General features: G+C 48.1%; 1 protein-coding gene across 39 annotated transcripts in view; it reads right to left on the bottom strand.

Moving 5' to 3' along the window:
- Nucleotides 1-27,414, bottom strand: part of Celf4 (CUGBP Elav-like family member 4) — a 280,862-nt gene that overhangs the window by 196,824 nt on the left and 56,624 nt on the right. For all 39 annotated transcript variants that reach the window (XM_070029251.1, XM_070029253.1, XM_070029254.1 and 36 more), the window contains exon 2: nt 9,726-9,808. In XM_070029251.1, coding sequence (XP_069885352.1) covers nt 9,726-9,808 — 83 coding nt within the window. The remainder of the gene's footprint in view (nt 1-9,725; nt 9,809-27,414) is intronic.

Here is a 27,414-nt window from a genome sequence, read left to right as displayed (position 1 = left end):
GGAGAACTCTGTCCTCCTCCTCCATTGAGTCCTTTTGGTTATTATAGATCAGTCATCTCTTTTCTCTTAAATATGATAAGGCAGATAAGCTAAGTCACATTCTTGAACTATTTTATATTTTTAATGTCTTCTAATCATTTTGTGGATTTAGTAAGGATCACATGATTCTGCTGTGAAATAAGACTCCAAAGATCATCTACAGTCACATAATTATTTTGTCATTAATAATACTTTGATTATTATTGTAGCAATCAACAACATATAAAGGGCTCACATATGACTTTCATTATAGAAATTGGACAACTCAGACTGAAGTCATCCAGGAGTTTGGTGTCTTTTCTGCAGTCCCAATGTCTCAGGGTAGAATGGACTGTTTGGCATCATTTTGTCTCTTCTGTACTGGACACAGATGGGTCCCAGGCTCCTGGTCAGTCCAATACTTCCCTGATGTCCACTCAGCCAGGAGGAAGCTACCTCTATGGCACCCCCTGGTGGTTACATGAGGATAAACCAGAAATGCCTTTATACTTGAACCCCAATTAAATTGGTAGACCCTAGAAAGACCTCATCCCTTTGAGCTCCAGACTTTCCCTCTACAATAAAAATTTTCATGACTTGAATAAAAAGCAATATTGTTTTGTCCCCCATCATCATCTAAGGTGTACTGTACTTGCCTGGCGTGCATGAAGCCCTGGGTTCGATTCCTCAACACCACATAAACAGAAAAAGCCAGAAGTGGCACTGTGGCTCAAGTGGCAGAGTGCTAGCCTTGAGCAAAAGAAGCTCAAGGACAGTGCCTACACCCTGGGTTCAAGCCCCAGGACTGGCAAAAAAAAAAAAAAAAGAAGCCCCTCCAATCCTAAAGTACACTCATCGCAGAGTGGCGGCTCACACAGACTTCCTGTTTTCTAGGCTCACCTTCTGGCAAAAGGTCAAGAAATCTTTTAATCGCCTCACACAAACCCAAGCAGTCATGGCCTCTACAGAAAACTCAGGCTCCTTCTCCAGAGAATGCACACCTTGCTTCACCTTGCTTCATGCTTGTTCCTACTCACATCTGCGCCATCTACAACTGCCTGGCCTGAAGCACCATCCACAGTGTTTTCTGCAGAAGGCCAAGAACACAAAGCCAGGCCTTCTTGTCTTTCCAAATGTATCCCTGCAGGGTGGGCTAAGCTGGAAGCATCTTAGAGGGATTGGAGGTGATATGGATAGAAGAAAAGCCATGAGGATGGATCTTGTGGAATACCTCTGCAAGGTGCATGAAACAGCAATGTCTCCTAGCAGACAGAGGAGCTCCCGCTCACCTGCTTCTCTCCCTCTGCCTTGTACTGAATTATGAAAGGCGACCACCCGGGTTTAAGATTCCAAGATGCTAACTCCCAGAGTTAGCAAATAGCTTGGAACCACAGAGACGTTCCAGTTGCCTGTAGGGATTGGATAGCTCCCCGAGGAGGCTGAGTACAAGCAGAAGAAATGATGCCAGGTGTGGGCCTCTGAGAATGACATGACACAGAGAGGGCCATGTCCCCCCAAAAGGGAGCTTGAAGGCAATGTATCTGGGAAGAGCTGTGTGCTTCTTGAGGGTTTGTGGTCAGGGGAAGGTTGGCCACTAGCTGCATCCTCTGGGTGATGGTGCCTGTAGCATTTTCAGATTGTGAGAGTTTTATCTCACAAGGGTAACCTTGTGATTTATCTATGGTAAATGCATCAGGAGGAGGGCCTGGAAGCAGAAGGCTACCATGGTAGCTGTGGTCCCACAGCTGATTTGGTTCACTGGGACTCCTAAGCATTTCCCATCACGACCACTTTTCAGCCCCCAAAGGTACTATCCATATTGAGAATTGTCTTCACATTTGCCCCCTGCCCCCGCAAATTAAAAAAAAATCCTTCATCAGCAGGCTGTGTTTTACTCATTTTTGTCCCATTCTTGGATACCCTATCTTGTAGTCAAACTGCACGAGACAGGTTATCTATACACAGTGCTGCTCCTGATTTGGGTGGCGACTAGGATTCTATACAGGAGCCAGAAAATGGTGAAACACCTGTCCGATCTGCTTAGAATGAGACCTGAGCGAAAAGCAGGAGTGGGTGCACCATCAGGAGTGCAGCCCTCGCCCTGGGGCAGGCAGTCTGGCTGGTGTGCATCAGGGAGTGACACATCTGACCCTCGCTTTATTACACTTGTCACCAATGGCGGCAGGCGGTGAAGAGTAGGACTCTCCCCTCGTCTCCCTGTCGTCTTGAGTAATGCCAACTCTATTATTCTTTGAAATATAAAGAATATCAGGACTGGAAAGGACTCCAGCGGCAATCCAGCTCACCCTCTTCCCCAGCTCAGAAGATAGTTCCAGGGAAGCTCTGACCTGCATGGGGCCACAGGGTTTGAACTGGCAGAGTCAAGGGCCTGTGTTCCCTTGCTCTTCACTAGGCAGGGGCCATTCACTCAGGTACCCTCTCACTTGCTTGTTTTCTTCACATCAGGTATATGAATGTGGATCTGGACGCTCTCTGGCTTTTTGATAGTTCTCTTCAGGAGCCTTACTGAATGGAGGCTTGGGATCTGTTGTGGGGTGTCACAGAGAAGATCAGTCTCTACGGTGGTCAAGAGTCCCTGGTTTGATAGATGGGCAACATTGATGACTGGTGTGGCTAGGGCAGGGAAGAAACAAGTGGTCAGTCTAGGCAGGAGGGACAATGTGGGCAATGCCCCAGGAGACCAGGAGGACTCAGTGTCTCTGAGGGGTGGACTATAGGGTCTTTGGAGGAAATATTTGGATAGGGGATTGGGGACTACAGGCTGGCAAGGAGGAGAACAGAGAAGAAGTGTGCCCTACTGGTCCTGACTTTGTATTTAAAGCTGAGAGCCTTCCTTCTTGGAGCTTCACTAGTCTCTTCTGGATAATGGACCCAGGTATGTGGAATGCTGCTGAGCTGAAAAGCTTGGATAGGACAACAAGCCCTGCCAGACATGTCCCTTGCCAGACATTGAGGCTCTTCAGAAGGGAGGGGCCAGGGAACTCCCACATTGAGGCCTGGGTTCTGTTCTAGCTCTGTCATGAGCATATTGTCAGCTCATGTTATTCAGACCATAGATGCCATATAGGCCAAAGGAGAGAGCTTGGTACCACAGAAGAAGGCCAACAGACAGTTTGGTGCTGAGACTAGAAGCTCTTGGGCCAAATGTGCCCTGCATATTTTGATATGAGGATGGGCATGGCTAACCAGAAATGGTCTTTCAGGCCTGGAAGTGAGTTTTGCCGTCTTCTCCTGCTCATCACACCCACATTTGAGAGCTCATTCCACTTGAGCTTGTGACCCTTAATGTAACCACCCACTTCTCACACCCAAATGAATGGGAACTACTGGGCAAGAGGGAACACTCTTCTTCAGGACCTATCTATCAGACTTGTCCTCGGCTTTAAATTAGGATTTCTCCATCTTGACATGACATATTGGGAGCTGGCTCATTGTTGGGAAGACAGTCCTGAGTATCGTAGAGACTCTTATGGTCATCACTGGCCTCTCCCTTCAGACAATGACAAATGTCCCCTGTATGTAAAATTGCCCAGTTGAGATTCACTTCCCTGAAGGATAGACAATTCTTTTCAAGACATATAAGAAGAGCTGAATGCAATTTTTCTCCCCTTAGAGGAAGAAAAGAAAGCATAAGACCAAGTGGAAGTCACAGAAGAAGAGCTAGTGGGACCCTCCCCTATCATGACTTAGACACCTTAAGACCATAGTCCTCCTATGGGATAGACATGGGAAGCCTATTTCTCTGCGTTATTGGTTCAATTGTGTCACCTGCAAAAGATATTGAAGTCCTTACTACTATATCTGTGAACAAGACCTTATTGGAAATAGGATCTTTGCAGAATGTCAAGTAGAAATCCTTAGCATGGGTTTTAATCCAATATGACTGGTGTCTTTAGAAAGGGGACCTTTGAAAGCAGAAAGAGACGATGTACAGGCAGCAGAGTGAACACCAGCTATAATCTCCTAGAAGCTAGGAGAAAGGTATGAAGTAGATTCTCCCTTACAGCCCTAAGAAGAAGTCATCTGTTGAAACTTGATTTGGGACGCTCAGCCTCAAGAATTGTGAAACCATACATTTCTGTGTTTTAAGCCACTCCATTGGTGGTGTTTTGTTTTAATAGTCCCTAAATTAATAATATGCAGTAAGAAGAACAGGACCCACGAGCTTGATGGATGTCTGGATTGGCTGTGACCTTATAGACTCAAGCAGAGACACAGAAATGTCAGAGACTAGGAGAGAAGAAGACACGGGTGCTAACAAGAGCCAGAGAACTCAATACCATACTTCCAGCACAGAAGAGTGGAAATACCTCATAGTTCTCAAGTGGAACACTTTGTGCCAATCACTACAAGTTGTAAAACGACTGGAAGAATTAACAGCCTCCCTACATGCTAACTACATCCATCATAAATTCATTTTTAGTTTCTGTTATCATATCATTGTCTCTAGGGACCCTGGCTTGTCATCATTTGCCCTTTATAATTTATTCATTTTGTTCTTGCCTGCATCCTTTCTACTTATCATCCATCTTTACAGTTGTACATAAAATTAAATGGATCCTTCAATGGCAGGACTGTCAGGGAAGGAGATGGCCTTGTGAGGAAAGTCCCTGAAGCCTTGGGGATGTTGCCCTAGAGGCCCCTATGGGTGTCAAGGGGGAGGTGAAGTGGGCAGACAGAAGAGTGTGAGAAGATGGAGAGAGGAGGAGGAGGAGAGATATTGAAGAAGACAGAGGCAGGGGGGAAATGGCTGAAAATGAGAATGATAAAGAGGAGGAAAATGTTCAGAAGGAGGAGAGGAGGAAATAGGTGGAAAATGAAGAGAGAAAAAGGAAAAAGAGGAAAGAGAGAAAATAGGATTTAAGGAAGAGGAAGGTGAGAGGCAAGGGGAATGACAGAAGAGACACCCTGAGACAGCATGCTAGAAATTCAACCGAGCTTTTTTTTTTTTTAATTTTCCATTTCACCATCTTTCCTAGTAAACTCAAAGAAGGTCACACTGAATTTCCATAGAAATGACTGTCCTGAGTTGCAATGACCCGAGTCCAGGAGTCTCTATGGCAGGGACATTGCATGTCTGTGTGGCTGAGGGTGGGGTGGGAGGCAGCCTGGAAGAGTGTGCTAGTTTGTTTTGTATTCTAGAGTTGCCGGAGTGAGGACACAAAAGCCAATCTTTAACTAGTGAATTGGAACTTTAATGTTTACCAAGCAGATACAACTCCCCTCCCCACAAGCTCCCCCTTCACTGCCTCTAGGCCTCCTGCTAACTGGACCCAGTTCCCCACCCCCACCCTTTCCTGCTGCTGAGGGAGCAGAGTGCTGGCCCCTGCTTGTTCTATTCACTGGTTTTCTCTAGTCACAGCCCACCCCCTGAGACTCTGTATTCCCAACTTTGGAAACAGATGGGCTCTTCCTGGAAGACAATTCCCTGCAAAGTCCTAAAGGCTGGAGCAGCTGGGACTAAGCACCCGGGATGTATTTTAAGAACACAGTTCTTCCACAAGGTCTCCTATGCACACTCAGGCCCTGGGTAGCTAGCTCTCAGAGAGGCTTCTGATGCCCAGAGCATCTCCCACTAGGCTACTAGGCTAAGTTGGTCAGTCACTGCTCCTGGCTTGCTATGAATGCACAGCTATAAACTGTTTCTGACTGCTCTAAACTATCTGATACACTCTCAGCTCTCTGTTCCCACCTGCCCATACACTGACAGATTTTTTTATAGCAATTCTTGCACTCTATAGATATCTGGGTTCCCTCTAAACTCCTACAGCAACCGGCAGTGCTAACAGAAGTAGGTATCCTGGGTGATGGTAGCAGAGACCCAGAGCTATTTATCAACTGAGTGAATCTCTGTCCTTTATGTATGGGGGAGAATCATGTCTTCCTCCCAGGGTGACTGTGAAGAGGATAGGAGACAACGGTATTTGTGCCATTACATAGTAAGTGATCAACAAATATTAATTATGATTATCAAGCAATTGTCCACACTAGCCACTTTATAGTAACATCTGCTGCTGTTGGTTACATTGTTTATTATATTTGTGTGTGTGGCTTCTTTCTCCAACTTGACAGACAACTCCAAAAGGGAAAGAGGGAGTGTTTTTCATACCTTCGTTTCTTATGGGACACCTAGGGCAGTGCCTTGTGTCCACTCAGTTTGTTTCCCAAGAAACTGCCCCATAGCGAGTTTATCCTGTAAATAGTGGAACAAATGTCGAGAATGGAAGCAAATAGGCTGCATGAGGCCAGGAGAAAATGAGATTGAGAGGGAGAGAGACAATTTAGAAAAATTCTGGAAGAAGGCAATCTTCAAGATGACCCCAACCAGGCTTTAAGGCTTAGTAAGCTCATTCTACTAAAATCATATCAAACTAAAAAATAATAGTGCATTTGTGATGCAGATCCAAAGATGACTCAATCAGCTATCAAAACAGCTTGATTAGGCTGATTCCCAAAGAAATGGACCTCTGATTTAAGAGAATAGTCATTGTGGTTCAGTTACTAAGCTTGCATTTATCCCAAGATAATGTTAGCTCCCTCTTGCAATCCTCAAATGAAGCCTCATGTTAGGGGGATTTCTAGTTTTGTTTTTGTTGCTGCTGCTGCTGCTGTTGTTGTTAATGGTGGTGGCAAGGTGCGTGCGTGCGTGCATGCATGTGTGTGTGTGTGTGTGTGTGTGTGTGTGTGTGTGTGTGTGTATGACAATAATGGGATTATTTTTTTCACTCCCTCTGTAACTTGCTTGGAAACAGAATACACTGCCTACGCTGCCTTTCCCCTTTTCCCTCCTCAGTGAGAAAGTGAGGAACAGATTTTAATGGATTGATTTTAATGGATTTTGAAGTCTGGAAAAGTGCCTAAATTGCTGAGGTTACCAGTTTTCCAGGTTCTCTTTTCAATTTCATTCTCTTTAGTCAGATGCAGAGTACACTCATTGGGGCCCCTAGTGTGGTCATCCCAGACAAGAGGTTCCTTCTGTGGCCCCCCATCAAAGAGGTAGCTATGAGAAGAGCCTCTGCTGCTGGGGTCACATGTATTATTTGCTTGGGTGAGAGCATTTTGCTCAGTCCTAATCCCTGCATTTGCTAGCAGCACACTCTCTGATCTCAAAGGAGAGAACCAACTAACAATACTAATGTCAAGGTCTGCTTTCTGGAATCAAAATGACTCCACTTTAAAGCATAATTTTACTCGGTCATTTTGTTTTTCATTTGTCTACTTGCGAGTGTGTGCGGGGACAATGTGCCCTCGGAACTTGGAGCAACAATTCTATCTTTTCTCCTTGTCCCTTCCCCCTGTGAAGCGGTACCTTCCCTGAGAATTGTGTGAGCAGGCTTTTGAGGCCATGAGTCTCCCAGGGAAGCCTTTGAAGAAAGGGTGGTGTTTCCGGCAGTGCGTGGGGACTCTAGGCTATGTTTCAGGACTACTGTTGGCCTTTATCTCCACCCCTCCCTTTTCCTAACATACATTCACATCTCTTTTTACCTTTCCTCCCAAACTTGCCAACCTGTCTTTGTGATTTTGGGGGTGGGGGGGAGAACGCCACTAGATCTCCCAGTATGAAGGATTAGCACAGATTATGGGGAACAGTGTTAATTATCAGTGGAGGTGGGGGGGGGGCTGGCACGTTGCTCCAATGTGCTCCTGATTTCCCCTGGGCCTTTCTGCCTGGTAATAAGCCTTCTTTAATCTGGCAGGCCCCTTGGTGAAATCAGCACCACGGACAGTGATATTGATTGCTTCTGAGAAACCATCACAGCTGCTCAACCAAATTACCTTTGATATGTGACCTTTAATGTAATTACTGCAACATCAAAGTATTTCTATAAATTATTAAAGAACTAATACACTCCATCATTTAGCTATCCTATTATATGTAAAATAAACAACCACAAGTTAATGTTAGATCCTCAACAATTCATACTAGCTACTGGAATTCTCCGAATTCTGGTTTTTTCGTCAGTTTCAAAATCCTAGCCCTCCCCCTCCCGCCTTCTTTCTTTCTGTTTCCCTATTTGATTCTGGCTTTTTAGCCATCATGAAACTCCCCAGCAATCTCTCTCTCAAGCTGATGAAGGGCCTCCAATAACGATGTGGTATTTTCTATTCCATTTGGGTGGCTCTAAAATATCTATCACAATCTCCCCCAAAACAAAGTACCATAAACACTTTATTAATCAGCACAAACCTTTCTGAGAAGCCTTTGATTATCTTACAATATGGCTTTATGCTTCACACATAACATGGGGCGATGTGAAGCATATTTCTGCCATCCTACAGAGGGGACCCAGAAAGTAATTACTATAATATATGTGCATGTAGCTGCGCCACTAAAAAACCAACTGGGAATGGCCACCCTGCCAAAGCTGGGCTCCACACAAAATCTGTGTGCCATTCCATTTCCATATATTTGCATCTGCGGGTATGTTATTAAGATGACTCAGCCCCGTGCTTTGCAATCACAAATACCAAAATACAATACAAAGGCTGTCTTAATGGAAGGAAAGGCTAGTGAAAAAGCCTCACTCCCATAAAGAAAAGATCTTTGAGTTAAAGGAAAGCTGCCCCGCTGCCCCCCACCCCTCCCCGTGTCCAAGGTTGCATTTTCTCTACGTCTACCTGGTTAACCTTCCCTGTTGTGGGGCCGAAAAGGAAACGTGTGTTTACACGCGGTTTGCTTGGCAAGATGTAAACACGCATGTCTAAACATTGGAGTGCATACATAGAGAACACACGTGCGTCCCCGCAGAGCCCGTGGTAACGCTTCGAACACCACGTATCCACCGATTCTTTAAATTATACCCGCAAACACCTATCTTTCCATTTATCTTTAGATCCCCAGCAGCCGTATATCTGCCCGCCCGCCCCTCCCCCGCCCCCGTCTCTCTGAACCCCCGGGAGACGTCGCGCAGACCCTTGACCCGAGGAACACTTCTTATTTTATGGTGATGAACTAGCCTCGATAATAGCCATGGCTGATATCACACCCAGTTAGGGGGGCCGTAAATAATTCTCCTCTCCCCGCACAGAAGCTATAAACCAGGGCCGAGGCGCGATAGTTTATCAAAGACGAGGACCGGCTCCTTAAATAAACCGCGGTGATCTCACTCGCGGCGCCCACTTCGGGCCGGGCGGCGCCCCTCCCATCGCCCGGGTTTCGGAGCAGCGGGGTGGGGGTGACGGACCTCTAGCTCGGGTGCTGGATGGTACCTGCGGGGCCCCGGGGGTCGGGGGCGAGAGGAGGACCGCGCTGCACTGGGGGGGCGAGGGGGCCCAGAACCAGCCGGCGCCCCGCCCCAGGCCGTCTGCGCGGGCCGTGCGCAACAGAGCCACAGCTGGGCTTCGTGGTCACCGCCAAGTTCACCGTCCGCCCCTCGCCTCCCCCCCTCTCCCCGCCCCCAGGACTCGATTCCGTCGGGCCTGGACGGCGGGGAACCTGGGTCGCCCGGCGAGTCTGCGCCCGGCGCCCGTGCGCCCTCGCGCCCACCCCGCGGCGCGCGAGTTCCCCTGCGCCGGCAGGCGGCGGCGGCGGCGGCGGCGGCGCCCCGGGGGGCCACGATCTGCTCGCCGGCGCGTCCTCCGGTCGGTCCTCCTCCCGTCCGTCCGCCCGCCCCCGTAGGAGCCCGGCCTCCCGAAGTCGCCCCCTGTCGGCGCGCCGTCCGCTGGCCGTGGCGGGCGCCACTTACCCCGGGCAGAGTCTTCTGCTCGTGCAGCGCGCTCTGGGCCTTCAGCGCTGACTCACGCTCGCAGTAGGTGAGGAAAGCGCAGCCTGGGGAGGGAAACAAGCGCCGAGAAGGGTCAGTGGGGCGCCCCAGGCCCGCCGCCGCCGCGCCCGGCCGCGCGCCCTCCGTGCCCCCCCACCCTGCACCTCCCGGCTCCCGTCGCTCTCCCCACCTCAGAACTTCCCAGCCTCGCGCAGTCCCGTCCTTCTGCCTCTCGTCCCTCCCGTGGCGTTTCTATTTGACTCCCTCCTCCGAGTCCCCACCCCTACTCCACCACACCCCTCACCCCGTGGGTCCCTCTCACTGCCCCCACACGCTGGTGCCTCCCTCACCTCTCCCTCCACCCATAGCAGTGCTGATTTCATTTTATTTTATTTTATCCATTTCAGCTGCTCCATCCTCTGCACCTACTGGAATGGGCAGTTTTCACCTGTAGCCCCCGCCCCCACCCCACGCCCCAGCGACTTTAGCCACACCTGACCGTGAACTCTGCACTCTGGCTTCTCAGGATGGAGGCGGTGCGCCATCAGAGATGAGCAGGGACACTCCCCCCACCAGGCCCACCAAATAAAGGCTCCATCTGTAAGGAAGACCCCCCCCCCCAGGCCAGGATGTACTAATAAAACAAAGGAGGCTCTCATGTGAGACACATGTGTCCCTTGCCCCAGTTCCTGTTGTGACATTCACAATGTAGTGTGGGGGGAGAGATTTTGGGTTACCCAGTTCATTTAGTTACAGTGATGGAACTGAGGCCTACTCTTGCTCTTCCTCTTACTCCTCGGGGACTTGGGGACCCCCCTCCCCCAAAGCTTTTCTCACACCTCCTCTTAGGCCTCAGTCTCCCAGGCCCAGTGTGATTTCCAGAGTCAAGTCCACTTTGCCTTTCGAGTGATTCTAGCGGCCACATGCTATTGTTCCTCTGGATTGGATAGAGCCATCTACTAATTTGACTGTTGAGTTGTTAATGCTGGCCCTTCGGGCACTGTGACAAGGGAACAAGACAGTTTGACGATAGGAGAATCTTTTGGGGACATTTCTTCCAACTAACGGCTCAGTGTCAGAGGTCTCCTCCTCTATCTGCAAGTGTGAGACCTGCAAGGCTGGAAGTCAAGATGAAAGTCTAAAAGCCCATTTGATCTAGAGCAGACTTGAGTCCTCTGGGCACCAGTCATCTCAGACTGCAACGTCCCAAAGAAGGAACCCTGCAGGACAGTCAGCCCCTCTTGTTCTGTCTCTCCATTGTCTTCCTTAGCCCCCTTCACCCACCTCCCATTACTATGCTCACAGTCTGCTCCTCATGTGTGCGTTTGTACCCCATGTTGTATTCTACCTATTTCAGGTAGCCATATTGACTGCTCTAGACCACCCACAAGCAACTTCCTTTCCTAACTGCCTGCAGCCAGCCATTTAAATGACCCTTCTCATGGCCATTTATTTCTGGAATGGCTGTTGTAGGCTGGTACAGTCCCTTGTCTCCTGAGCCCCCCAGGCCAGCATTCACAGTTTAGCCCTGTCACAAGGCTTGCTGTAGCCTCTTGGTGTTAGGGCACAGAATGTTCCCAGAATCCTTTGCAATGTCCAAGTCCTCCACTTTCCACCTCGTGCCCAAGAAATCCTTCTCCCTCCTCTTCTAATATAGAAATTAATCCTGTGCCTACTCCCTTCCTCTCCTAGCCAGAAAGGAAAGGAGGAAGAGACTGTATGTGTGAAGGAACCATAGAGTTGGAAGGAGGAAGCAGGGACAGGCACCTGGGATGTGGAAACTCCAGTTCCCAGCGCCCTTCCTTACTCCACCTCTTGCCAAAGTGCCTGTCTCCATCTCTCTCCTGGTGTGTCCAGCCCCACATCACCCCTCCTCCACTCCTCCCTCCTCCCTCCTCCCTAGTCACTGTCAGACGGTTATTGATGGAGACACGGGCACTGAAATGAATAGCGGTCAGAGGTCCCTGTGACGTCCTCCCTCGTGCTGCTGCCTGCCTCTCGGGGGCGTCTCTGCTCTTGTCCCCTTGCTGGCCCTGTCTTCTGCCTGCAACTTAGAGGCAGCCAATGCCTCAGAGGCACTCAGGAAAGCCAACTTGGGACAAGGTCAGGGGCAGATTTAGAGAGAGAGGAGAAGAAGGAGGAGGAAATGACCATATTGTTTTCATGGCCCAGGATAATAAGTGAAGGGTTCCAGAGAAGAAAAGAATTTGTTGCTTTTATCCAGCTTCCATGAATTTCTGCCACCGTGTTTGTGAGAGATCACAACTCCATTACATACAATGATCTTTAAAAAAACAAATCTGTAGGACCACCCCTTGCTCTCCTTCCCACCCCAAATTTATCTCCTCCTGGTCATCCCCTGACTCACCGTTGGACTTCAGTCCTCTTTCTCAACCTTGCCAGGTTCACTGTGCCCCAGGGGATTTTGTGCCCAGCGACCCCATCTCCACTGTGACCTCCATGGTCCCTCCGGTTTCTGCTCAAATGTGACCCCCTCAGTCACATTTCCTGACCCCTCATTTAACACCATCCAGAACTCGATCACACATACCCTCTGACCTTTGTCCTGTTTTCTTTTCTATTTGTCACCTCTCCCCACTCTCTGGACACATTAATATCTATTTGTTCATAGAGTGACAGTCTCCTGCTTCGATGAGGTCAGGAACTTAATTTTGCTGTTTCTGCTTTTTCTCTCTGTGTTCAGGGCAGGGGCAGGATTTCCACATACGTGGTTGAGAGTATCTTCTAAATTTGTTATCTAATAAGCAGGATATCCATAGGTGTGTCTTTCTATATTGGGGTATGGACTGTAGAAATGGGGCTCAGAGGCTACTGAGAACCATGGATGCCAAGGCACACACATTCTTTGTGATGGCAGGGACTGAGGTTGACCAGGAGGGCAGATGTGCTGGTCACTGCAAGCGGCTCTGACCCCAAAGCTTCCCCTGGCTCAGGCCCAACAGTGCATTCTCACTGCACCCTGGGTTGTCTACTGAAACTGTGAGTCGCTTGTTGATTTCTCTCTCTGAACCTTGTGTTTCTCATCTATAAAATGGGAGCAGTTACTTGCTCTCAGAGCTCAGCAGGCCCCAATGAGTGTTAACACCAACTTCTCACGAAGGCAGGTGGGGCTCCCAGAGCTCCCTCCTAGAACAACTAGCCATGACCTTGTGCTGCTTACTGATGCTCCTCAGGGGTTGAGGAGGGGGCTCTCAGCTGTGAGGCGGTGGTAGCCTGAAGGAGGATGGCATCTGTCAACTCAGCTCTTTAAGTCAGCCAAACTCACTAATAGAAGGATACACTAAGGTATACAGAGGCATCCTTGTCAAGGCCCTTTGGGAACTTACAGGGATGATAGGAGACAGAGAGTAGTTATGTAATCACACAGGATGATGTGAGATGGGGTTCCCACAGAGCTTGAATTTAGGGGCCTCAGGAAGTCTGAGAAGGAAGTGTCCTCTCTGAAGCATAAAAATCTATTCCTAACCAGGCACTGGTGGCTTGTGCTTGTAATCCTAGCTTCTGAGGATGCTGAGATCTGGAGATTATGTTTTGAAGCCAGCCTGGGTAGGAAAGTCTGTGACAGTCTTACCTTCAATAAACTATCCCCAAAGCTGGAACTGGTTCTGTGGCTTAACTGGTAGAGCGCTAGTCCTTGAGCACAAAGTGGCTCAGGGACAGTGCCCAGGCCCAGAGTTTAAGACCCAGGAATGGCAGAAAGAGCGAAAGAAAGAGAAGAAAGGAAGGAAGGAAGGAAGGAAGGAAGGAAAGAAGGAAGGAAGGAAAAAGGAAGAAAGGAAAGAAGGAAGGAAGGAAGGGAGAAAGGGAGAAAAAAGAGAGAAAGGAAGGAAGGAAGGAAGGAAGAAAGAAGGAAAGAAAGAGAAAGAAAGAAAGAAAGAAAGAAAGAAAGAAAAGAAAGAAAGAAAGAAAGAAAGAAAAGAAAGAAAGAAAGAAACCTCTCCCTGTTTCAGACCCTGTTCTCTCCTCCCATGTCCTCATCCTAAAAGTATACGGTGCTTGGGCTCACCAAGGAGAGAACAATGGTCCACTGTGGCCATTTGAAATAGCTAAAAATTGAAAACCACTGAAATGTGCCCTAGGGCAAGAGGTTTTTATTTGCAAACTGTGAATACTCTATAGCAGTTAAAAAGATAAAATGATCATAAATGTCCTAACATGGAAAGCCATATCATCAAATGGGAGGAAAAACAGAAACAAACCAGTTCACACCATGGAGACATACTCCACTTTTCCATAGGTACTCAAGTCTGTATTTAAATGCAAAGGACAAAGTCTAGACATTCCACAGAGCTAAAATCAGGGAGCATAGGGTGGAGAGGAAGAATATCCCCTCATGACTTTCAGATTTTCTTGTTTGGTTTAACACATTTAGACCCAGGACATATTTTTTTTTACACATAAACTAACTTTAAAGGCAAAGAAAAAAAAAAAAACAAGGACCTGTGTTCCAAGAAGTAAGGAGGTAGTTGAGCCTGACAGACCGCAGGACTCACAGCCTGTTTTGAGGAGACAAGCATTAGCTTGCCTGGCAAAGCCTTCCTGAGGGGAATTGAGGGGGTTACTGTGCTCTCAGATTCAGTGCTTGCTCATCATCTGGATCTGGGTGGTACAGGTCCTCCAGGCTTTGAATTAGGTTCTTCCTCCCACCCCTCGCCCCACCCAAGGAAACTGTAGATGCCATTTTTTTTTATTGGAGGCCCTGGGTTCCTGGCCTTCTCCCATCACTAACCTCCCATTCTTGCGGGATCCCACCAGCTGTGAGGTGGCACCATTGCAAGTCTCTAAGGTGAGAAGCCACACACATGACCCAAGAAATGATCTCATCACCCCCCACCCCAGTCCCCACCCTACTTGTTTCGGTAGTTCTCCCTAGTACCAGCTCATCACCTGCTCTTCCCACTGGCCTTCAAGCGTCCCCATGTTCCGTCTCATCCCTCCTGAAGCATGGAATTGAGCAGAATAGAACTGTAAACCAGTCAGAACAGGAATGAACTTTGGGAATCATCTGGGCTGGGGGTGGGAGCAGACATGACATAATTACAGAGAAGTCACAGCACAGGGCTGCCAGCAGCAGCTGCTGGCTGGGGCTCCTGCTCCCTACAGTTTGAGAAGGAAGGACCCCATGCCACCTCCTTTGGCCCAGACTGACCAGTCTTTCCTGACCCTGTTCTACTCAGTGTGCTGAGTCCTTATAAATCCACTTACCTTTTCTAGCTTACCCTCCGTATTTACTTGTCCGAGTAGCCTGCCAGCCTTGAAATGGCAGAGACAGCATCTTCCATAGCTATAGGGATAAGGGAGGGCTAAACTCTTAGCTTAGGCACTTGGGGGTTTGGAGGCCAAAGGGCCTTAAGAGGGAGGGGGTCCATAACCCACCATTGGGCACTGAAGAGAGATTGAGTATCATGGGAGAAGGCCAGAGTTAGGAGGAAGTGGGCACAGCTGAGACAGGTGCCAGCTGAGCCAGACAGAGGTAGGCAGGGTGGGTAGCTAGAGGCATATCTAGGTGAGAGTGTGGGCAGGGGTGGCAGCTGTCCCTCTCCAGCAGGGAAGCCTATAGACCCTCGGGCAAAGGGCACTGCAGATGCCTGGGAAGGTAGACAGGGACCTCTTCCATGTGGGGGAAAAACACAGCATAGCAGAATTAATTGTACTGAGATGGCAGTAATTTACAAAGCCCCCGTGAGCGAGGATAAAAGGCCCTTGTCATTGTGAAGTGAAGGAAGTACAATTTCCTGCCCAACTTGGAACAGGGCTGAAGCCTGGGGTGTAATCATCTCGGAAGGAAAGGCTCCCGATGTGATGCGCTCTTCCCTCCCCTCCCCCCAGCCTGGCCTTGGCTTTCTACTAATTGAATTACAGAATTAGCTAGAGGAAGGTGGCCTTAGAATAGGAAGATCTGGACTTTAATAAAACATCAGGTCTTTCAGGCTCTGAAATCAGCTGGCCTGAAGGAAGTAGAAGAAAAGTGGGGGTGGGAAGAAAAGGCAGCAGGAGCCCCACTAGCCAGACCTAGATGCCAAGGAGGAGGATTGGTTGTAAGCATATGACCAAGCCTGGGATATATGCTTTAGAGCATACATGATGGTGTGATCTTAGCAGCTCCAGGAACTGAGCAGAGTAAAGCTCTACTGCATAACGTAGGAAGGAAAATGGGCCTAATTGTGACACTATTATGTGTTACATCTTTCCTGCAATACTTTCTGTTCTTAGTGTCCAGAAGACAGAGATGACAGAGAAACTGAGGTGCCTCATCTCCCTCTTCATTTCTATTCTAGACTAGGAAACAGGATCCATTTCTTCTGTTTCTTGCTGGGCATAGAATAGTAAAGTTCAGGCCCAGGGACCACACTGGCTCCTGATAAGGATCCATGGACCTCAGAAGGCTAAAGGACCAGTTTGTGGGACCTTTGCCAAATGTCTCTCCCTTCCAGTTGTCTTTGTTTACATCTTAAATGCTGGAGAATTACATGTCTGGTGTTGGCTGCTTCATCTTTACAGCATGGTTAAAAGAAACAGGACCAAAAGTGGAACTGAGATATTGATGGCCTCTTCTCTCTCCTGGCAAAGAGCTCCCCAAGTCTCTGGCTAGAACTGTTGGGCCCCCGAGGATCAGAGAGGAGGAGACTGGCCTAGGGGGAGGCACAGCCTTCCTCAAGCCAGGCAGACAGGAAAAGTGAAATCTGCTCAGCTAACCACATTGGCCAGGCTTTGTTCCTGCAGCCACAGAGCTGCCCAAGTGCACTGCCAGCTCTGATAGGACCCACGAAGGCGGGGGGGGGGGTGCTCCTTTCATATGCTTCTTCCTCAGCAGGCTTTTCCTTGCCACAGTGCTGTCACACCCATAGTCCTATCATTCTGACACCTCAGAGTGTGGATGTAGGTACTGCACGGGCCTCTCATAGCTCAGGTAGAGTCTGGAAGAGGCTGTGTGACATGGCTGTGGTGACAGGGCAGAGACCTGATGTCTCTGGAGGGCTGGTTTGGGGCTCAGTCTCCACTAGAGGTCTTAGATTGTATCTGAGACCGTTTGAGTGTAGACAATTCTCAGAGAAACACTGGAGTCCTTCCTGGGATAGGAAGTTCCTCCCTTCACACCCTCCACTCCATGCCCTGCACTTATGGGAAGGGACTTGAGGGTGGATCATCTCCTCCTGCGAGGACCTGGGTGGAGTCATTCTGAGGTAACACCTGGCTTCTCTTCACTACTAGGGCCCATTCAAAAGTCAGAGTCCAGCACCACACCGTGAACTCCTGCGCACAGAGCACTAGCTGAGCATCAAGGTTAAATTTTAAATTCATTCAGGGCATTTGCTATGCACACCAGGACCAAGATAAGTTTTTGCCAAAGCCTAGAAATGAAACTGTGCTCCTTTCTCATTAACCCGGTAAGGAGTTTAGATCTTCTCATTCTGAATTTTCTGAGAATAGGGAGATAAGTCAGATTTAGCTCTGGGGGAATGGCTCTCAGAGGTCTCCATGGTGTGTGCAAACCCCTCACTAAATTTCAAGAGATGGATAACAGATATCCTCCTTCACCTTTAACAAAAGCAAAGTGTATAATTTGGGGGAAGGAAATCGCCTCTCCTTTCTTACCAGTTTCCAAGCTTGCTCTCTACCTCTGCGCAGGGTTTCTCGCATTTCCCCAGTCTGCTTGGAACATTACAGCCTCACTGATGACCCGAACACACAGTTTGTCCCCAACTGACATGCTGAACTCCTCAGTGAATGGGAGACTCAGATGCTTTATCTGAGCCTCTATGTATCATTTGTTGGGTTCAGTGTGTCTTATACACGCAGAAGGAGTCGTTCAACATTAGTTGATTTAAATAGATTCCCTATTGCCAGAGCATTATATGGTGGCTGACTTAGAGAAGGGGGTGATTTTTCAAGGACGAGACCCTTCTGTATGCATAGGGAAACTGAGGGTAGCTATCCTTCAGTTGCTTTTGAACCTTCACCCCTATCATTGCTCCTGAAACTCACTGCTTTCTGTCCTCATGAAATCCTTGTGTTTGTGGGGAGGTGGGGAGGAAAGGAGAAAGAGAGAGAGAGAGAGTGAGAAAACTTTTTGACTGCTTCTTCCCATGAAAAGAGAATAGATTACACAGCCATGGACTTATGAATTCCTTTTGGAACAGATCTTTCTTTCCAGTCAGATGCTTCCATATCAACTCTGCACCTTTGTTCTTTACCACGGTCCCTAGGATGCCTTCCCTGCTCCAGTTTCCTCTACTAGGTACCTGTGAGTCCAGTTCAACTTATAGGTCTTCAGTGTAACCTTCCCCAGCTTCCTAGGTCTTGCCAGTCTCCTTAGTAGGTGCCCTTTCAAGTTCATGGCTAAAACATCCACCAAGTATGGGGTTAAAACCATTTTCTGCTGTTCTAATCTGTGGGAACCAAATCCCCCAGAAAAACTACAGCTCATAGGGCCAGACCTCTTCACTCAAGTCTCAGGACTGGATTTTCCTAAGAGCAGTGTTCATAAGGGTGGCTGGATTGAGCTAATCAACATTTCCCCTTTGTTTGCAGTGAGGCTAGGCACTCTAGATCTGCCAGATGAGGTGAATTAATCTTCTCCATATTGGCTCTTCTTACCAGACCCTAACTTTAACAAAACACACACACACACACACACACACACACACACACACACACACACACACACACACACACACGAGTTGTGAAATGAAAGCATGAGGTATCTTTTCATTTCATCTGCAATGACAGCACTTCTAATCCCAATACCAGCTACATTGCTTATTGAGGTTTTTGTACCCAATGCTTATTGGGTCTTTTGTACATGACTTAATTAGTTGGCTCAGTTTCTTAGCTCTTTGGGTGTGGTGGAGGGAGAGGGCTATATTCTAGACTCTATTCCATACCCGTGGCCACCCTTCCCATTTGCCACCTCCTCATGCCTTGTGAGTCAACTATGTGTCATGGGGGGTAGCACTAGCCCTTCCCAGGGTCTGGATAATTAACCTTAAACAAAAGCAAAAGCCACACACCAACCCTTCTCCAAACTATTCCTTCACTGCGGTGCTGAGGCTGGGGGGAGCACTCTGGTCACCTCTGCTGACTCCTTTTTTGCTACTGCCCTCAGGTTAAGTAGTACTAAATGTCTGTGATTGAACTTGTCTAATGACATTGAGTGACACCCCAAGCCCAGACAGAAAACTGGCTTAAAAGACTATGATCATGGGAGAAAGACACTTTCCAATGTGCTGGACCATGGATGGCCTCCTGCCAAGACAGGATGAGATTGTTTTTCTGCTTTTAAGAAGAAAATCGTATCTTCTAAACATTGATCCTTTACATATGGGACTCTCAGCTATTGGACTTTTCAAAATAGCCTCTTTTGGATGCTGAGGTTGGATTTTCCTGTGCACAAATATGTATATATATTCATATATATATGTCCACAATTTTCCAGATGATGAAAGACGTACCCCTGCCTTAAAGAAGATCCTAGACAAACATATAAATATAGCAAGGCTGGCTGATTAGCATGCAGCAAACATACCAACCAAGCCAAGGTTTGTGCAGAACCAATTGGTAACACAAAGAACCCCAACAAACCCTCACTGATATTTGGTTAAATGTTGGACTTTCTTCTAAGTGTTTCCAACGGATTAACTCATTTAACACTACTCTATAAAATGCTATGATTGCCATCCCCATTTAAGAAGTGAGGAAACTGAGACAAGTTTAAAAACACGTGCAGAGTCTTGACAAGTCAGAGGAGAGCCGGCATGCTAGTCAGGGCAGGCTGCCTTCAACGGCCATATCTGAATCCTGGACCTCCTCTGTGGAGGAGGTGAATTAACTCTGGCTGGAATAGAAACTCAGTGCACAGCCTTCTGATTGAATCACTAGTCTAACGTGGCCTGGAGAGAAAGTTTGACTAGGAAAAGAGCTCTGATATACTAAGTAGGTCAGTTTGAGGTATCCACAATAACTGGAGCTGGAAAGAAAGAACTCTATCCCTGTCCAATCCAACATCCTCTAGACACAGTCTTCTTCAAATTTTCTTGCTTTCTGTTCTTCCTTCCCTCTCTGCTTTCCCTGTTTCTCCCTTTCCTTCCCTTTCCTTCCTTTTCTTTTCTCTTCCCTTTTCTCTTCTTCCTTGTTCCTTTCCATTCATCTCCCTCTTCCCACCCCCCTCACGACTAGAATTCCATGTTTTCTCTTGTACCCTCCTAACGACTCCAGACTATACCAATTTTCCTATGCCTAGATGTAACATGACCTTGAAGTTTCTGTCACCAGCTAGTTGGGGACTCTGGGAAAGCCATCCAAATCCTGTAGCCTGCTTGTTTCCACTCACAAAATGTCCTGAGTCATGAGAAAGACGGTGACTTTGGTGGGAGGTGTATCCAGTTCATACAATCGCCTCTGTCTTATTCTAGGGGCCTCTGGAGTGTTCAGGTAGCCTTTCCCTGAACCTGAGAAAAGGAGTAATGATACTTACCTGCTGGGGTAGCAGGTGTCTAGCAGAGCACTTGGGATGCAATGAACGAAGGAAGGGTATTAACATTGCTATCATTGTCGGAAGTAATAGTTGTGATGTGATGCTTAAAATTCCCTACAGTGTGAAAAATGACTTTGGCCTTTAGACGGTCTGGTGTTGTTTGCTTCTGTTCATGGACCTGTGTGTGTCACTTGACTGTACATGCAGATACTCACTGTGAATGGGGACCTTCTTTGTATTTCCTGCACAGTAAAGCCAGCACGTGTGGGGCTCAGTGCCACTGATGCTTTGCATTGAGAGTCTCAGATGGGAGTGTGTTTTGTTTACCTCATGTATCTAATATGCTAATGACAGGAGGCAGAAACGAGCTGGCAGGGACCTGGGTGACAAAGAGCTGGCTTCATGCTTCCCCTAAGAGGCACTGCACTGTTGATTGTTTCTTTTGTGAGAAGAATTGTCAAGCCTGGGAATGAGAGCCCAGAGAGCAAGGGAGATGAAAGTGGGGTGTTTCTGGATCCTACACTCAAGAGAGTGTTGGATGCTGGCAGCCTCAAAAAGGGACACCTGAGTAAGGGAGGAAGAGCCCCAGAGGGAGGTCTGGTGGAGCAGGAGGAGTGTGTCCCCTGTTGGAAGGTATTTGATGGGGCTTGATCACCTCATCCATTAAGTTCTTAAGAGGATCTGATGAGGTCCGTGATGTGAGCACCTAACCCTTGTGCACTGGACTGTGGTGTGCCCTTCTCCTGGTACAGCGTGTGGCAGGGGGACAAAAGCATAGCATAGCATGAAGGATAGACAGTGTTTTGCAAGTTCTTGAAGGTAAGTTGCCCTTAGCAAATCAATCTATCTCTCTGGACCTCAGTGGCCTTTTCTGTGCAATGGGTTTGATAATTTGTGTGCTCACGAATTTATTTCCCCAGCATCCAGGAAAGTCCTAGCTTGAAATGAGTCTGCAGGACATACTAATCAATGAATGAATAAATGGGTGAGAGGGAGAGAAGGAATAAGAAGTGCATATCTCTCTTCTACAGACAAGGGAAAGGATGTATGGATAAGCCAAGTTTAAGCAAAGTCTAGTCACTGAGAAGGCAGGTCTGCGCTAGCCTCTGGGAATGAGTGAGGAGAGTGAATCTCACAGAAGCTGCTGAATCCAGTGCAGACTTAAGCCCTGAGGAGAGAGGAAGCAAGCCAATATGGTCAACTTCAGGCTCTAAACTACATAGGAAATGAACTGTGGGTCAACAGATGGAGGTGGTTCTCCATGGTTTTACACTGAATGAAAAAGAACAGGGTGGATTCATGAAGGAAGGAGGGACTGGGGTTAGCCTAAAGCTCCTGCCCTTCCTGGGTGAATAGCAGGAAGGGATCAGGGCTTGGGAAGAGGGACATAGAAGTCTGAGGTGCTTATGAGTTTCTTGAGGTATATGGAGCTCTATTCTCTCTCCTCACTGATCTAGAGAGGGTCTGGATAGGGCTGAGAAAAGGTTTGGCATGAGCCAGGATCAGGATTTAGTGGGCTGCACAAGGAGAATCCTCCCTGAAGCCTGACATTATTACCTCTTTGATGGGTCTGGCTCTTCAACTAACTTTGTATCCCTGGATTTATTCTTTCTCTTGACTTATTAGCCTCTTTGCTTTAGGTCCTTTCTTTATCTCAGTTGAGCTGACAGTATTCCATGGCCAGGAAAGCCTGCAAGGTCTCATGGTTTTCTCACCTGAGGCTGAACACAAAGGCTCCTACCTCCAGCTGCACAAATGGCTGGGGTGTAAACATACTTAAGATGTCTCGTGTGGTATCAGAGATGTGGGCTGTGCTGAAGGGCCGGGCCAACGAAGGGCAGAGGGCACAAGATTACATGAGAAAGTAAGAGTGGCAAGGACCTGTGTAGATAGCCTCTTCCTCCCCCTCTTGTCCATTAACTGGCTAACAGACACTTGGTTGGAAGAGACAACCAGGTGAGAGGACTTCTGGGACATTGCTTTCTTGTCTACAAATCCTTCCCCTAAGCAGCAGGTTGGTCTGAGAAAACCTAAGCAAATGAAAATGGGAAGCACGAATCAGAAGTGAGGATTTTAATCCTTCTACTTGTTAGCCCTTCCCTGCCAGGCTTCCTGAAGGAGCACATTTCCCTCAACAATGGTCCAGGAGATGCTGTTTGCCCAGCCATGACCTGTGGAGAGAAGGAAGGAAGGAGGGGAAGAAAGGGCATTTAGCCTTTGTGGAATCCCGCTGGGGAAAGCAGGGAAATGCATGCAATATGGCACATGGTTAGTGACTGAGTGTCAGCTGCAGAAGTCCTGGGAAGCCAGACACAGGAGAGAGAGAGAGACTGACAGAGAGAGAGAGAGAGAGAGAGAGAGAGAGTGAGAGAGAGAGAGAGAGAGAGAGAGAGAGAGAGAGAGAGAGAGAGAGAGACAGAGAGACAGAGAGACAGAGAGACAGAGAGACAGAGAGACAGAGACAGAGACAGAGACAGAGACAGAGAGACAGAGAGACAGAGAGAGACAGAGACAGAGACAGAGACACAGAGAGAGACAGAGACAGAGACAGAGACAGAGACAGAGACAGAGAGACAGAGAGACAGAGAGAGACAGAGACAGAGACAGAGACACAGAGAGAGACAGAGACAGAGACAGAGACAGAGAGAGAGACAGAGACAGAGACAGAGACAGATGTCAGGGGGTGAGTGCCCCCTGGGGCATTAATGGAGGGAGGAAAGATCAAGGGAGGCTATTCCTACTGATAGTGAATGAGGACCCAGGAAGGACAAGGATGGTGGGTTGCAATCACAGGACTACCTTTAGAAATTCACTCTCGCTGATCAGCACAAGTTGAGTTTTTTCCTTCCCCTTCCCTTCCTTTCCTTTTGTCACCACCCCCTTCCCTTCCTCCCTCACCAAAGTTCTATTCCCAAGCAAGTTGCCAGGAAGGCAGAGGGGGAGTCCAGGGTAAGTAAGAAGCAGCATCCAAGGGCAGGATCACGTTCTGCATGCCGTGGTTTCCCCAGCACAGGCTGCCTCCGCCTTCCACTGCCAGTCCCCCTCGTGAACCTCGAGCCACCACTGCGCTGCCCGTTTTTGTCTGTGGGTCTATATATAGCGATGGAGATGCACACTCCGGAATTGGATTTGATGTAGCCCTCTGGACTCCAGCTAACTTTTTGGGAGTAGTTTTCTTGGGAGCCTGCCAGTCCAATTCCTCCCTCATGAACACTAATTACCGCACAGACCTTCTCCATGAAATCGGTGCTGAAGCCATTTCCATCCAGGCGGCTCTCCAAGACGAAATTTTTCTACTGGGAACCGACAGCCGCAAATAAACCTACCATCTACTTAGCAACGGAGAGCAAGAGCAGGCAGGAGGTGGAGAGGGAGGCGGGGTGCGGGGAGAGTGGGAGGGAGTGGAGGGTAGGGCTCTACTCCTCCCTCTTGTTCTTTATTTTTCAGAAAGGATGTAATCATCTCTCACCAGGAAAGACAGTACAGTGGTCCAGGAGGAAGGCCCAGGGTATCTGTGAGGCCATTTTATTTTTGCTCTCAGTCACTTAAGATTGGCCAGGACCCCCCTTGGGCCCCCTGACCACTCCAGGTTTTCTTCTCTCTTTTTCGACCCTAGGATCCTTCACAGTTCCACAGGTCTGGCCCATGCCTGACTCCAACTATCTGCCCTGAGGTTGATCTCTAACCCCCTCTGTGCATGATGAATTCCCTCTCATCAACCTGAGCCCAGGTAGGATCTTACTTCTGTCAGACAGCCCTCCTTGAGTATTCCAGGTGACATTGATCTTTCCATTCTGACTTGCAGAGGGCTGTGCCACACATTCAGCCATAGAGGCTGCTCTATTCTCTATGCCTCCCAGTTGAACCTGTTTTTCAGATACCCCCAGAAGCATGGCACTAGAGGAAATAAACCCACATTTCCAGGTGAGGTCAGTGCATCACTACACACCCGCAAGCAAGTGCCAGTTCCATTTTGCAGAAGATGAGCTTGAGGCTCAGGGAGATGAGCTGGATGACCATGACCACTTAGAACTAAGAAGAGAAAATGCATGTGTCCAGGTCCAAAGCCCAGATGCTACACTTTCTCTTGCTTTTTGCCAGGATGACTCTGGGGTAGTGCATGTCCCTGCCTGAAAGGTCAGCCCAGGGCTCTGCTCTCAGCCTCTGAGCAAGAAACACTCCCACAGCCAAAGAATAGGAAAGTTTTGTTTCTTCAAGGAGGTTTATTCAAAGCCCAGGGCAGGCTCCATGAGCTCTTAGGACCACTGGCTATTTGCCAGCATCCAGCTCTCCTACCAACATAGCCTGAATGGACTCAGATCCTGCTGTGGGGTCATGAACATGGTACCGGCCTTGACCATTTGGCAAAGGAGTTTTTTCCTCACTTGATAAAGACACCATCCAGTCCTATGTCCAGCCAGGGGCACATCAACTCACCTTTCATCTCTCTCACATTCCCTAGCCTCCATTTTCTGAGACTCACACTCCCAGGACAGCGAAGTTGGTGAAGTGAGCCATCTGCCATCAAGGCTTGGTGAATCCCTTTTTTTCTCTGGTTCTTAGTTTCTCTATCCAGTAGACATGCTGACTCCTACCCTGCCCCTGTGAGGGCAGTAAAAAGCACTGACACCTAATTGAGTATCAGGTACTATCTCTCAGTCCCTGGCTGTTTTTACCCTGCTTTATGCTCATTCTGGATTCTCCTGATCCATTCTGGATGCTCCATCCTGGATGGATGAGAAGGAACTCAGCTCAGCTCTCCAGCAAGAAGAAACAAGAATAGAGAACTCCCAGAAGGTCTGAGGGTATAGCTTCCAGAAAGCCCATCCTAGGGCAGGGAGAGGCTGAGATCCTTTTATAAGAGACCTGGGCTGAAATAATGAAAGTGGATTTTCTCTTCACGAGCCAGACCCCTTTCTCCTTTGGGCACCTGTGGCCTTGTATGTCAGTGGGGAGTGGAGTGGGCTGAGGTGATTTGAGCAGCTCCTTCATGGAGATGTTATGGGCTTATAGTTAAGAATGGGGCTCACAAGCGTACGATTCTGTCCTGTTTTAGCTGCTTGATTTGAGCCACATTCTCTACGGTTTTCCTCATTTGTCAATGGGTACTAAGGGCTGGCAGCACACACATACCAGGTTCTGGGAAGTAGTATAGATAATATTAGTCTTAGCTGACATTACAATGCACTTCTTATGTAATGGGTACATGACTGAGCACTGTGCATACATTTTACCTTCTGGCTCTACTTTTATTTTTGTATGTCTGTGAAAGACATGAAGAGCAGCGATGGGTGGAATGGGATGGTGAGGCCAGAGTTCTACCTGGGATCACAACTATGGCTTGGTGTCTATGGAATAGATTGCAACATCTGGCTAGTAGAAAAGACCTTCTGACAAAGGAATGATCTTGAGCTGTGGACATCTTGAGGTCTGGTCCAAGAGGGGGTCTTAGGTTTGTCTGTGGTAAAGGTAGAGGAAGTGCCATGTGGGGAGGTCCTGGTCAGGAAGAGCAAAAGTTACTAACTGTCCCCACAGGACATCAGGCTAGTGCCAGAAAGAACCATAGAGTACATCTTTGTGTTTCACTTGGCTAAGATGCATAGGCCTGGTGACCTAGGTCAGCCAGGCCCCAACTGTGGCATCCAGGGAGCACTCTGAATTCCAAATACACTTCCTTTTGGTGACACATTGTCTAATTTTGCTCAGATTCCTGGTAACTTTCCTCATAAAAATTCTTACCTCTCTTCAGTAGAGCTAAGATGAAAGAAACACACCTGTCCTGGGAACTGGCTGGAGGAGCTTGTGATAGTAAGCACACATCTTTCTGGGTAGAGTGGAGGTACAAAGTGCTTTGGAGGGCTGACACTTTGACATGTCAAGAACCAAATGGAGGTGACTTGTAGAGGCCAAGCTTCTAAGGTAAGTACTCTCCTCCTAGGGGAAACTTTTCCAAGAAATATTTTTTGGAACAAGAGAACCCCATTGACTTGCAGGGAAGCAATGTGGTTCAAAAATGGGTTTTAGACTTAGATCTTGGTTTCTGTTCTGTCTCTACCACTTGGCTACATTCCAAGCAAGTTCCTTAACTTCTCTGGAGTCTATATGGTGTTACCTGAGTCAAAGGCTTGTAATATATGGGAAGCTTTCGATGCAGTGATAAGACCTACATTTGTTTGCACGTGTGCATACACGTGTGTGTGTGTGTGTGTGTGTGTGTGTGTGTGTGTGTGTGTGTGTGTGTTTGTGTATCTATGTGTTGGCACTGGGGCTTGAACTCAGGGCCTGGGTGTTATGCTTTGGCTTTTTTACTCAAGGCTGGCATTCTACCACTTAAGCCACAGCTACACTTCTGGCTTTTTGCTGTTGTTGTTGTTGTTGGTTAATTGGAGATACGAGTCTTATGAACATTCTGCACAGGCTGGCTTTGAACTTCAATCTTCAGATCATGGCCTCCTGAGTAGCTAGGCTTAGCAAAGATTACTATGTGCATCCCTTTTGTGATTCTATGAAGCAAAGGAATTCTCTGAATTTCCCAGGCTTCTGTGAGCTGCAATGGGATGTGTCTTTTCTGTGAACAAGGAGGGTAGTGACCTGGGCTTCATGGGCCTGTGCCCACTCCAGGACCTAGGTAAAGCAGTGAGCAACCTGGGCCTTTCGGGGTGTCAGCACACATTTGTTTCTTCTGTGCTTGATCTGCTTCCCACCCCTGTGTTGCCTCCTCCCTCCCTGTTCTACGGGCATTCTCCGTTCCTTCTTTCAGGCAGGCACTGAGCAGAAAAACAAATCAAAGTTGCCTTCATGTCTTGGAGCCCGGCGATGCTCCTGCGAAGCGATCCCTTGCTTCCCATTACCCACCCCAATAACTCTTGTATATGGAGTGTGAAATAATTAGCAGTGGCAAAAATAATTTAGGAAACAAGAAGAAACTAATTGTATAGGCTTGTTTGGGGAAAACACAATCGACCAAAAAAATCCACTGTGTAAGGGGGAGGCAGACAAACCTACCAGCTTCCTAAGGGCCAAGTCCAAAGGGAGCTAGATGACCTCCTAGGACACTCTTTCCTATCTCTCCAAGACAGACCAGTCCATGCGTTCATCAGAACAGGTGCCCTAATGGATGCAGAGGTGACTTCCCAAGCACAACGACAACTCCTCTTATGCCATCTCAGGAAAGCA

This window comes from Dipodomys merriami, unplaced genomic scaffold (genome assembly GCF_024711535.1).
Source record: "Dipodomys merriami isolate MVZ:Mamm:240054 unplaced genomic scaffold, mDipMer1.0.p SCAF_2, whole genome shotgun sequence".
Lineage (NCBI taxonomy): Eukaryota > Metazoa > Chordata > Mammalia > Rodentia > Heteromyidae > Dipodomys > Dipodomys merriami.
This window is presented reverse-complemented; position numbering and strand designations above follow the sequence as displayed.